The sequence below is a fragment of the Neoarius graeffei genome, chromosome 8, assembly GCF_027579695.1.
Source record: "Neoarius graeffei isolate fNeoGra1 chromosome 8, fNeoGra1.pri, whole genome shotgun sequence".
Lineage (NCBI taxonomy): Eukaryota > Metazoa > Chordata > Actinopteri > Siluriformes > Ariidae > Neoarius > Neoarius graeffei.
The window spans coordinates 82,928,405-82,942,139 of NC_083576.1; the positions used below are offsets into that span (position 1 = coordinate 82,928,405).

A 13,735-nucleotide genomic window follows, 5' to 3' on the forward strand; every position below is an offset into this window, starting at 1 on the left:
CTGATATCACGCCGACTTTATGATTACGTTTATGATTATCATGAATGTGTACTCTATGAGCGCTCTGGAGCGAGTCACTTCCAAGATGGCCGCGCAGACCGCATGGTTACTATTTTTAGCATCATGTCGGAGCACTCGATAGCTCTACGTACCTTTATCTTATGTCGTTTCTCAACACATGTTCTGACAGGAGGACTGTCTTTGGAGGAGTCGGTTTGTCCCAGGCGACTGCTGGATCCGGCATAGCTACTAGTAGACCCCCTCCGGAATACTGTAGGCGCTGCTGATGGTAGCAACACACGTTTGTGCTGAACTGAACACCCAAGAGATTCTTTTAAGCTGGGAAGGGTGTCAAAACAATCCAAATCGAAGTGTTCAGAGCACAGGACGGATGTTGGTGAGGGCTCCCACTTGTCACGAGTGCGCCTGACTTGCTTCACCCACTTCGCATGCAACTCGGGATCTCTGGGGGAAACTTGAATAAACTTACCCCATCCTTGTGGGTTTTGGAGCAAAAGCCGGCAACACAACACGAAGGCATAATTTTTTATATATATATATATATATATATATATATATATATATATATATATATATATAAATATTATAATAATAATGTCTAATAAAAATACTAATAATGATAAACTGAACACCTGCCGCATCAACAACAAACTGGTAAGTGAGGAGGAAGGTTCTTTCGCTGACGTCATATAGCTCCTCCTCCTCATTCGTCTCCTGGGTGCTGCAGCCCCGTCAAATTTGCCCAAATAGCCGCGTTTTTTTATCATAACTTGTAAAATAGGCGCCTTCGTGAATTAATATATGGATCATCGGGAATTACTTATGTTATAAAACATCGCCAAAGATGTCAAAAACGTGTCATCAGCACTTTAAGAGGGTTTTAAAATTCAAACGCAAACTGTAATCGGAAAACGTGCAGTTTGAGGTGTGTGTGTGTGTAGCTGCAGTTAATTTCTCAGGATGTGTACAAGTGGCGTGTCGAGTTACCACGGTGCATGCCGCGTCACTATACAGGGCTTTCCACAAGCGCCGGCTGCCGGCCATACAGCCGACTACACAATTAAGTCCAGCCGGCTACTTTAATGACTTATTTTTGTAGCCCACAGGCTCTAAATATTAATTTTCGATTTTAATAAAATTAAATGTTTATCTAACGGACTGACGATGTCAAACTGCTATATGCTGCACTTGAGTCATGGGTGGCAATTAATTTTGATCCACAAGATGACTGGTGTGATGGTGTGGAAGCAGTGTACACTGAGATGAAAGAGATGGGAAAATTAAAATACTTAAAGGAGATACGCAGAGCCTTTATTTTTAAATACATTTGAGTGGATAGTATCTCCATCCTTGACTCTTGTATGCTGCATAAATGGGAATTTAAAAAATATATTTTTGAGAGTTAAAATCGATCGCAAAGTTGGCGTTGGAGCTGCCCCGCTGAGCCAGCCAGCCCTGAGCGCGTGACGTCACAGCGGGAACCGGTTTTAAGGCCGAGGTCTTTTACAGCTAGAGACCAAAATCATATATAAAGAAAAATTTATAGTGAAAGTAAGAAATGCCGTTACTGACTTGCTCAACGAAGACTGATTTGACTTCATTGATTGTGGGTTGACTCTCATTAAAACAGGATGGGTGTTATAACTTATGCAACATGCATGCATTTTCACTGATGAAACGTAAAAGGCTAATTAAATAATCAGATGAACTAGGGCTGTGCTTGTTTGCCATCAGTTGCTCACGATATCGTACCATATATATCGCGATATATCGAGTTAAATGATGTCTTTAATATATTGTAAGCAGAGGGCGCGAATACGTTTGGCGCCAAAATTATTCAATGAATGAGTCTCGAGACGAGGCCATGGAGACATGGGGGACGTAATTAGCGGCTTGCAGCGTCTGTAGCAGAGCGCATTGAAACTTAACAATCTAATGATAGCAACATACCGATTGAGCCACTTCCAGTTGATATTATCCAAGCAAACTTCAGATTTGGGTCACCAAATGCCTAAAGATGTTATCTACTTCGTCATTTGTTGTGTTTCAATAACAAAAGTCGGACAATAAAGGCACGAATGACAGAGATGTTGGATACTAATTAGACAAACAGCCATTACGGCATGCTGCTGCCTTAAGACACTGATTCTGATTGGCTGGCTTATAATACACCAGACAATCAGAATGAGGATTTCAAAAAGTAGTTTGGATGAAAAAAAGGCTCATTTCTAGTGCGCATGCCCTGAGTAACTGGAAGCGCCATTTGTAAATAACGTTTTTGGTTGGAACAGGTTGCAAGCATGAATTTCCGTCGATTTCTGGCATGAAACGTGCTTTAAATCAAATGCAAATTGATGACAACCTGCTACAGAACCAGGAGATATGCATGAAATGTGTCATATATGGGATTTTCGATTTTCAAGTGAGTAAACGATATCGTATCGTACCCCCGAAAATCGTGCATGATCGAGTATCGTGAGCTGTGAGCACAGCCCTAAGATGAACTGAGTCAATCACATTCTGAAGCAAATTAAATAATCTCGTACCGCTAACTTAAACACTCAATACCAGTTACATGTATTAGGCCCACTTTACACGGGGACGGTCTGAAACAAAAACGTAAAAGTCCGTTTTCGTTCTCACTTTTTTCCGCGTCTACACGACCGTTTTCAAGGAGGAAATCTGCGTCTATACGGTGACGCATAAATGTGTGGAATTCAATTGGATGTGCATGCCAGGCGGCTAGGTGGTGCTGTGAAAGATCTCCGCTAGGTCTGCACGCATGCGCAACGTCTTCTGTCTTGTCTGATCTGCACATCTGCGCCGCGAAAACTTTGACTACTCTGGCTATGGTAAGTAAGAAAGTAAGTAAAAAAGTAAGAGCATGCTATACCTGCCTCTGTTCATTAACGGTATATGTGCAGATTCGGTATAGATGTTCGAAGGACTCCTGGACGTTTATTAAAGCTGCCAGAGCAGCTTGAAGGTCCGTTGGATCGATGTAATCAGACATGCTCTTTCTTTTTTACTTACTTTCTTACTTCCCGGGCTGGCATGTACAGTATATGACATGTATGACGTAAACGCGTACCCGACGTGAGCAGATCCGAGCAGAGTTTCGCGTATTGGGTAGTTTAGACGGATATGCAACGGGGGCTGTTTTTAACTTATCCACTCTGGAAGGCGTTTTCAATTTTTTCCGTTTTTCAGCCTCGGAAACGCCGTCCCCGTGTAGACGAAAGGCACTTCTGATAAAATATTTAGTCGTTTTTACCCGACAGCGTCCTCGTGTAAACGGGCCCTTAATCTAAATGCAGGTAAACAACGTTGTCTTGTATCCAAATGAGTCACATCTTACCCATCAGGGCGCTACATTAACTTTTGAAACCACTTGTCCTGTCGGGCAAGTTGAAAGGAAATTTACTTGTCCAAATTAGGGATGGCGAAAACTAAAAAAAAAAATCTTGACCGACCACCGAGCCTCATTAGCCAGTTGAAGTCGGTTAACCTATGAGTTTAAACAGGGATGCAAATGGCGCGCCTTTTTCAAGGCTGAATCGTGCAGATCCGAATATTTATTTATTTATTTATTTTTTAAGGGGGGGATGTTGGAGTGTCCTGAATAATTTCATCAGAGTAAATTCTGTATTAAAATGACTACATAAGCAAATGCCGTTACAGTCCATGAAAAAGTCGGCATCTGCGCCTTTAGTTTGTGTGGAGAGAGATGATGTGCAATAACATGCATTGTTGGCTACAGACCGAAACATACTTTCAGAATGCACTGGCCAAGGCAGGACTAAACTCCATGTGCCTTCTAATAATAATTGAAAAAAAAAACAGAATAGTAATTTGTAAGCTAAAAAGCCTGTGTCTACACTTTTTTTCTTTCGCCGAGTGGCAGCTGTGTTCAACTGGGGCGGGACATGACTGAATGGGTGTTTCTGATTTGTCAGCTGTCGTCCTTGCATCGCATGCCCCAAGTGTTTACAAACACAGAATTCCAAGTTCTCCGCTCCAAAATCGGCAGCTTCAAAACGGTTGATTTTTTTTTTTTTTTTTTTCCCACTGACAACCCAAAAAAAATTAACCGGTTGACGTTGATTTGGTCAACCACCGGTCAAACGGTCATCGGTTTACATCCCTAGTCCAAATGTGAAGTTGACTTGTCCGAAAAAATATTTGAGAAGAAAAACCACAAATAAACCATTTGTAACCCAACAATCTTTATTGCATTTGTTTCCGAATTCACAACATATGTGTAATCTCGATGAATCAAAAGTAATCAATACTTTATATACTGAGGCAAAAGTTCAAAAATATAGTAAAACAGACTGATACCATAATTCACCAATTATTATGCTGAAGTTAAGAAGCAATATATTCCAGTAGAGTAGAAATTAACAAAATTTTAAGAACAAAATAACTACACTACTGTTCAGAAGTTAGGGGTCACTTTGAAATGTCCTTATTTTTGAAAGAAAAGCACTGTTCTTTTCAATGAAGATCACTTTAAACTAATCAGAAATCCACTCTATACATTGCTAATGTGGTAAATGACTATTCTAGCTGCAAATGTCTGGTTTTTGGTGCAATATCTCCATAGGTGTATAGAGGCCCATTTCCAGCAACTCTCACTCCAGTGTTCTAATGGTACAATGTGTTTGCTCATTGCCTCAGAAGGCTAATGGATGATTAGAAAACCCTTGTACAATCATGTTAGCACAGCTGAAAACAGTTTAGCTCTTTAGAGAAGCTATAAAACTGACCTTCCTTTGAGCAGACTGAGGCTACATCCACACGACAATGGCAACGAGATTTTTTTTTTTAAATATTGCGTCCACATGGGCAACGGATCAGTAAAATATCAGGTTCATATGGCAACGCAACGCTTGCTGAAAACGATGCAATACACATGCCACACCACTACGTGCGCTGTAAGACGGTCCCATCGGAGACACCAGAACAATAGAAGTAGACGCATGCGCATAACTGCGCGTGCGCACAGTGACTATCCCCGTCACTGTCACGCGCACACACTTTCTCCCTATCCTATAGATATAGTCCCTTTAAATCACGTGCTCGTTTTTTGAATTGAGACGCGGAAAGAGGAATGAATGGGGGTAAATGGAAGCTGGTACGCCAACATTCTGATATCCTCCAGAATTCTTTAATGGTCCGGAATAAACATCTGAAGAGGTGAGATTGCTCCTTTTTTTTTTTTTTCCCTATTTTTGCTGGCGGGATTGACTCTGTCCTAAGGGCTATTCTCTCTCCTCTCTCTCTCTCTCTCTCTCTCTCTCTCTCTCTCTCTCACTCTCACTCACTTTGCACCATTACACAATAAATATTCACAGTGAAAATATTTTGTAAGCGCGTTTCATGAACCAAGTTATTAGGATTTGTTGACAACTCGTATCGAGTTCATTACACTTCTACCCGGCATGAAGCACATGTGGTTGTGACATCATCGTAAACAAATCTGTTCTACTCATCCAGATGACTTCACAACGGCTCCGTTGCCAGTTTTTTTTCACTCTGGAACCCATTCTCAAAAGATTTCGTTTTGGGGCACTCAAAACGCCGGTGCCGTGTGGACGCCAGGCCGAAACGATAAACAATTTTTTTTTTTTTTTTATCAGATTCACCTGAATCCGTTGCCGTGTGGACAGGGCCTGAGTTTCTGGAGCATCACATTTGTGGGATCGATTAAATGCTCAAAATGGCCAGAAAAATGTCTTGACTATATTTTCTATTCATTTTACAACTTATGGTGGGAAATAAAAGTGTGACTTTTCATGGAAAACACAATTGTCTGGGTGAACCCAAACTTTTGAACGGTAGTGTATACTATGAGATCCAGAAACACTAACCCTTATCTATACACAGATCAGCACTCTGCAGTTCAGTAACAAATATCACAAAAAATAACATTATCATAAAATTTATGACTTGAGATATCACTAGTTTGGACAAGAGAAACAATGAGCCCGCCAAGAGAAATGTCAACAAATCCACGTGTATGACACGATTAAAACCAATCATAAACGGCCGTTTACTTTTCAGCTCAAATACACGAAGCGGTGTTGGCCAGTTTCATAAGTGGAATATTGCGCATGCGCACATCGCTCTTTCCGAATAGAAACATCCGGCGATTCATCAAAACAACAAAATGTCGAGTGAGATGCTTCGGAAATCATGTGAAATAAACTGATAAATTTGATATGTAACCCGAATATCGGCGTATTTTGGCACTTGTTCGATCGGACAAGTAACGGAGACGATGAACTTGTCCGACGTAAAGTATCACTTGTCCCGGACAAGCGTTAATGTCAAGCCCTGCCCATCTGTGTTGTCGCTTCTCGAAGGTCGACCTTGTGGCCGATTTGTTTTTGAAACAACCTGACTTTCAGTTCTCCGTTCATTCGCTTCTTCCACATAAGGGCGAGATATTGCTGCTGACGCAAGCGTATCCAGCGGAGAAATCACAGCTCGCGCCACTCATTCTCCATACTGAGTACTCCGCCATTACTACTCAGCTCAGGCAATTACTAAAACCTGGGATGGGACGGGACGTCACCGGTTTTAGCAACAACCGTGGGGAGGTCACTGCCCAAGTGATGTCACGTCCCATTCTGTTCTGGGTTTTAGCAATAACCCTCGGCTCACGCCGGGAGAACTGGTGCAACTGAACTTGCTTTCCTTTTCTTGTTTTCTTCTCCTTTAATTGTTGGTACTGCACCCTCTTGCAATACGGGCTTATAGCCAACGCTCCTCAACAGATCAGAGGTCTCGTACGAGTCTTCAGTAAAATGTGCAGAGCAGAGGAGAGACCACTTCATAGGCGCCCAATCCATGAATTTCTCACAAAACGCATCCAAATCTTTGCAGTTTGAACATTCTTGGGCCATGAATGCAACATAAATCCACCTTCTGTTGTGTTGCTGCACCCGCCAGTGACACATCTATGTGGCATGGCGATAAATTAGCTCAAAATGGAGGATCGGAGTTGCAGTCAGCTCTGTGTTTTTAGTATAGCCGAAATGGCGATGAGACTGATAGACTTCCTGCGGTCACGTTACGGATGTCAAGGTCATTCACTTAGACCGCTACCTATATGAGTCACTTTAATGGTAAACAGGCTTTCGTCTAAACCGGGGAACAGGGGTGCTGCGCCCTCTTACCGAAATGCCGATTGAACCCCAAGTCACACTTAGGCCATGCACTTATATGCTACTGCACAACATGCGATCTTTCTCAAAACGATCTTTTCTCCATGAAAACATCCCAGCAACACCACGTGACAATGTGTCTGATCATCAAATACGTTATAATTACTCCAAAAATATTCCAATCATAGTAGATACACCGCCAGACGGTGCAAAAACAATCCGAATTGGCGTTTTCCAGACTGAGGCGCCATGTTTACTTGTCACGGCTGCTCTCGCGATATTTGACATGGGTTACATACAAGGTCAGCTGACTTGTAGAGCAAGAGTTCTCGAGACTGAATGACCTTTCACCCACCGGCGCGGGAGTTTTTGACAGAAGTAGTTTGCAAGTTTTTTTTGTTGACACTTGGGCATTTAAAGATGTCATCCCACGGCACGAAACGGAAGAAAGCCAAAGACTGTCCGGGGCAGAAGAAGATTACTACTTTGTTTTTCAATGTTGACAGACAATTTATTACAATTTCCCTCTCAGATAGCCTCAGAAGGTCCCATTGTAGCCTCAATTTTTCAAAGGCTTCGCATGGCGGGGGGGACGGACAACCGGCACCATCCCCTCCCCAGTCGCTTCGTTCCCTCACCATAGTGAGCGCCCTCATACTAGATTTTTCTAGAAAAAACCCTGGTAAAAATTACTATATTAGATTTATTGTTAATGCTTAACTATTTCTCTGCCATTCTTGAGGTCTCAAGGCATTTATAAACGAAAAGCGAGGCCATGGTTCTGCGTATCTCCTTTAAGTGCTCCAGCATTCTTCATTAAGCCTTGGTCACAACCGGCCGTACGTGCTCCTACGGCTGGTCTACGTGCAAAGAAACGCACGGAGGGCGCGCGTGTGACGTGCTGATTTTCGAGCCGCAGACCGGCCGCAGAGGTTCTTTGTCATGTCAAACTTTACGGGCGCTTACGTTTTTTTCAGGTTGCAAGACAAACTTACGGCCAACATGCGTCTTTCTCCACGAACAAAAAAACCGCAGCGATTTGGGGAACGCCAAAAATCGCACGGCCAAAAAAAATCGTACGTCCGGTTGTGACCTAGGCGTTGGATAGAGATGAAGTGAAGGCCAAGTCCGACTGCACCACTATTAGGTGGTTAAAAGGTATTTAGTATAAAGGTGGAGGTGATTTTTTTTTTTTTTTTTTTTTTTTAAATAGAAGGTTGCTCACTCTGCCCATGTTTACATTAGACCTTATCAGCGGATCATCAGATTTACGTTTTTAAAACGATTAGTGTGCACACAGCAACACCAATACACGGATACGCTCGGCTCCACAGGCATCCTGCGCTCCAAATCACTCCGCCCTGAACAGCGAGTGCCCTCTGGAGAGTGCGCACTCCGACCCTGCGCAGCTCACAGAGCGCGCGAGTGAAGCGCACGAGCAGTGATTCGGGACTGAGCCGCTGTGTGTATGATCCCAGCGCATTATCACTTACCACTTGCAAGTGGAAGGATGGCAAGCCTAAAGACAATCATAACTACACAATGGGCAGTATTTGCATCAGTATTTGCAGTATTTTCATACTTTTATACTCTTTAATGAAAGGTGATACAAGGCGGAAGTCCGCACCGTTTTTCAGCAGTCGCGTCACATGACCAACGCCAGCGAATCAGGAAGGTGGATGTCACAGTGACGTTGTCCAATGAGACGCCAGCTAGAGCTCAGCACAGCGTATCCGTGTATTCTCAATGTTTACACAGCACCGGACCAGACACGATCTGGATTGAATACGTGGACGCTGACGGATTCCCGTTTCCAGGCAGTTTAATGTAAACGGACAGTGCATCCGCGAAGAAAACGAGACAGATACGGTCTAATGTAAACGTAGCCTCTGATTGGTCGGGAGATTCGGACTATTCCTTGATAATCATCGACAGCGACTCAGCAAAATTGCGTCCGGTCGCTTCGTCACCGTAAGTGAGCTAAAATCACAATTGATGAAAGAAAATGCCGTTCCTGAAAGCAGTAAAGTTGCGACAAAGTTTGGTCTGAAACTATTCAAAGGTAAGGTGGAATTATGATTTATTTTTTATCCATTTCGGAGCATTTTATGTGAGTTGGCGTAGATAAGTGAAGTCTGCGCACATTACGTTTGCATGCCGCTTTTGAAGATTGAAATGAATCGTATTCAAAATCACGTGTATTTATACTCCATTATCTGCCTCGACTTCTTCACGGTTATTATTCACAGATATTCGGTGAATAATTGTTCATGATGTAGGAAGCTGTTAAAACAATACCAAAAAAAAAAAAAGCCAAGACTGATTTACTTTATAGAAACATTGGCACAAAATATTAGAAATATTGACCATTTAATTTGGGATTTTCATGAAAATATGTTGAAACGGACATGTTTTATTATAATAGTAAAATTTAGGGGGTTCTTTGATGCCTTCCGTAGTCGAGCATGTTCTAACATTTTTAATTTCTCTCATTTGAATGCATTTCAACCCTTTCACGCTCGTTCTTTCCAGCTCTCCTTCATCCAGCAATCCTTGATGAGTCCGGAGGTGTTCTGCTTCGCCGATTACCCCTGTCACGCCGTCGTAATCGACATCCTCAAAGCTCCACCTGAGGATGACAACAGGGAGATAGCCACATGGTCTGTGCCAGCACCTCAGAATTCACTTCTTGTCTAGTGTGCTGAGAATTTCTCTGACGTGTAAATTGCTTGTGTTGACCATGTACTTGGTGTTCAAAATTGACTTCACAGGAAGAGCCTGGACCTCGTGGAGAGTCTGCTGCGACTGTCTGAGGTGGGCCAGTACGAGCAGGTGAAGCAACTTTTCAGCTTCCCCATCAAGCACTGTCCGGACATGCTGGTGCTGGCGCTGCTGCAGATCAGCACGTCCTGGCACACACTGCGCCATGAGCTCATCTCCACGCTCATGCCCATCTTCCTGGGCAACCACCCCAACTCTGCCATCATCCTACATTATGCCTGGCACGGGCAGGTATGAGCGCTGTTGGGTTCTGGAATTTTCTTCTCTTTACGGTTTGACTTTAAGACGAAAATCCTCAATCCATGTTTACTTGACGATTAAGGTTATGAAGACTGAAAGGCAGCGAGATGTCATGAGCGAATTTTAAAATAAAAAAAAATTGGACAATTATGCTTGCAGTGCCTTTAATTGTAAAATATGCTATTTTATACACTTGTATGCACGGGGACCAAGAAACCCAAGATTGGTAAAATTGACGATAGTGGTTGGAATTAGGGATGGCGAAAACTTAAAAAAAAAAAAAATCTTGACCGACCACCGAGCCTCATTAGCTGGTTAAAGTCGGTTAACCTATGAGTTTAAACAGGGATGCAAACGGCGTGCCTTTTTCACGGCTGAATCGTGCAGATCCGATTTTTTTTTTTTTTTTTTTTAGGGGGGGCGTTGGAGTGTCTGAATAATTTCATCAGAGTAAATTCTGTATTAAAATGACTACATAAGCAAATGCCGTTACAGTCCATGAAAAAGTCGGCATCTGCGCCTTTAGTTTGTGTGGAGAGAGATGATCTGCAATAACATGCATTGTTGGCTACAGACCGAAACATACTTTCAGAATGCACTGGCCAAGGCAGGACTAAACTCCATGTGCCTTCTAATAATAATTGAAAAAAAAAACAGAATAGTAATTTGTAAGCTAAAAAGCCTGTGTCTACACTTTTTTTTTCTTTCGCCAAGTGGCAGCTGTGTTCAACTGGGGCGGGACATGACTGAATGGGTGTTTCTGATTTGTCAGCTGTCTTTAACTGGGGCGGGAGGGCGGGACATGACTGAATGGGTGTTTCTGATTTGTCAGCTGTCGTCCTTACACCGCATGGCATGCCCCAAGCGTTTACAAACACAGAATTCTAGGTTCTCCGCTCCAAAATCCGCAGCTTCAAAACGATTGATTTTTTTTTTTTTTCCCACCGACAACCAAAAAAAATTAACCGGTTGACGTTGATTCGGTCAACCACCGGTCAAACGGTCATCGGTTAACATCCCTAGTTGGAATTATGTTAGGTTCCAGCTTTCGCGGTGGTTATCCTGATTTTGGAATTTTGCAAGCATTCCTGACTTTTATAACATTTTATTAATGAAATGAAAATAAAGTACTATGCTAATACGACTGACCTAGCAGCTACAGCTAACTTGTAACCAGCTTCCTATATTTCTATCCGCCGTCATGGAATGTGTGGGTTTTTTTTTTTGGTCAATGAATGTCATGTTTTTAATTTCTATCAATTTACATGTTATCAGGGTTGTGGTTGAAATCAGTGATGTATCTGATATTTGTGATGAGGTTTCTTTGCTCTCCTGTGGTTTTAGGGCCAGTCGCCATCCATTCGGCAGCTCATCATGCACTCTATGGCAGAGTGGTACATGAGGGGGGAGCAGTATGACCAGGCCAAGCTCTCGCGCATCTTGGATGTGGCTCAGGACTTGAAGGTGCAGCCACAACTCCCTCGTACGCGCGTGCACATTTCTTCAAAATTCTTCAAATTTCTTCATCTGCTCACGCTTTTGTTTTTATGTTCCAGTCTTTATCGATGCTGCTAAATGGTACTCCGTTTGCCTTTGTTATTGACCTTGCTGCACTTGCCTCTCGCCGCGAATACCTCAAATTAGACAAATGGCTGACCGATAAAATCCGAGAGCATGGGGTAAGTGTGTGTGCATGTGAGTGTCCTACAACCAGTCTTGGATTGCTGCGACTCTAAGAGAAACGTGTCTGTTGTAGGAACCGTTCATTCAGGCCTGCGTAACGTTCCTGAAGAGACGCTGTCCCACCATCATGGGAGGACTGGCTCCGGAAAAAGACCAGCCAAAAAGTGCACAACTGCCTCCAGAAACGTTGGCGACTATGCTGGCCTGTCTGCAGTCCTGTGCAGGGTGAGAAACATGGCAACATGATTTATTTATTTGTTTTAATTAAATTTTTTTTTTTTTTAAGTTTGTCTCCTGCTGAATACACTCAACCGTGATTTCCCTGTAGAAGATTGATTTTTGGTGCTCTGCGAGCAGATCAGAGATATTTTGAAGATCTCTGGTGAATCTTGTGTGAACAAAAACAGCCACACATGCCAGCCAATCAGTCGAATAGTGAAGGACTGCTTTTATAAGAATTGGCCCTTTGTAACTAAATCATTCTCTCATCTCATCTCTAGTCGCTTCATCCTGTTCTACAGGGTCGCAGGCAAGCTGGAGCCTATCCCAGCTGACTGCGGGCGAAAGGCGGGGTACACCCTGGACAAGTCGCCAGGTCATCACAGGGCTGACACATAGACACAGACAACCATTCACACTCACATTCACACCTACGCTCAATTTAGAGTCACCAGTTAACCTAACCTGCATGTCTTTGGACTGTGGGGGAAACCGGAGCACCCGGAGGAAACCCACGGGGACAACATGCAAACTCCATACAGAAAGGCCCTCGCCGGCCACGGGACTCGAACCCGGACCTTCTTGCTGTGAGGCGACAGCGCTAACCACTAGCCTACACCACCGTGCCGCCCAACTACCGTATTTTCTGGACTATAAGCCGCTACTTTTTTTCCTAGGTTTTGAACCATGCGGCTTATACAAAGGTGCGGCTATTCTGTGGATTTTTCTTCCACCGCTAGGGGAGCTCTAACCAGAAGTAGAATCAAAAATAAGATAGACGAAAAATCAATGCAAAGAAGAATTAGCAGATCTTTAGCAGATAGAACACGCACGACAAATTACTAACTGGTAATTATTTTCAAATCCAGCGAAGATGATTAAAGTGACTTGTGGTTTCAAACACAGGAGAAATGAAGGTAAATAAATACCGGTTATTTTCTCTTGGTTCTGTTCCGTTTTAATCAGCAAAGTTGCTGCCGTGTTAAAAGGCACTGTTCGGAAAGAATCTGTTCAGGTACATACATGTACATTTACAGTACAAAATCGTTCTGTACATGCAGTAAATATCTAATTTTTCAACATAGATATCTGCGGCTTATATACAGGTGCGCTCTATAGTCCAGAAAATACGGTAAATCATTGTTGTAACAAAAATAAAATGCATGAATTTGCACGAGGGCTGAACGATTTTAAGAAAAAATTGAATTGCGATTTTTCTGGCAGATATTGCGATTTCGATTTCAACCACGATTTTTTTTTCCTTTAAACAGAGTTTCAGTGCAAATTAATTAATACAATGAATTCCATAAAGCTAATGCAAGAATGAAAACTGAGGTCAACAGATTTCAAATGTAGGCCTGTTTATTAACATTGAGTGCCTGAGGAACAAGTTATAATAACTTAAAATAAAGAGAGCCATCTTTCTTAAGTAAACTTTTGCTTCTTTTACTTTTCCCATCTACAACATATCAGACGTAAAAAAGGTTGATCAATGGCTCAGCAGCATCAAAATATTGCACTTTTGTAAAATAATGTAGATAAGCATTATAAATTATAACTAGAGCCAACAATTCCCCTGGGGGAAATAAGAGTGATGCAGTGGCTGTAGCAGTCGCTAT

General features: G+C 42.6%; 1 protein-coding gene across 4 annotated transcripts in view; it reads left to right on the forward strand.

Annotated features, from left to right (window-relative positions):
* Window positions 1–13,735, forward strand: part of cnot1 (CCR4-NOT transcription complex, subunit 1) — an 88,661-nt gene that overhangs the window by 16,608 nt on the left and 58,318 nt on the right. For all 4 annotated transcript variants that reach the window (XM_060928363.1, XM_060928362.1, XM_060928364.1 and 1 more), the window contains 5 exons: window positions 9,726–9,853; window positions 9,965–10,205; window positions 11,559–11,678; window positions 11,771–11,893; window positions 11,971–12,122. In XM_060928363.1, coding sequence (XP_060784346.1) covers window positions 9,726–9,853; window positions 9,965–10,205; window positions 11,559–11,678; window positions 11,771–11,893; window positions 11,971–12,122 — 764 coding nt within the window. The remainder of the gene's footprint in view (window positions 1–9,725; window positions 9,854–9,964; window positions 10,206–11,558; window positions 11,679–11,770; window positions 11,894–11,970; window positions 12,123–13,735) is intronic.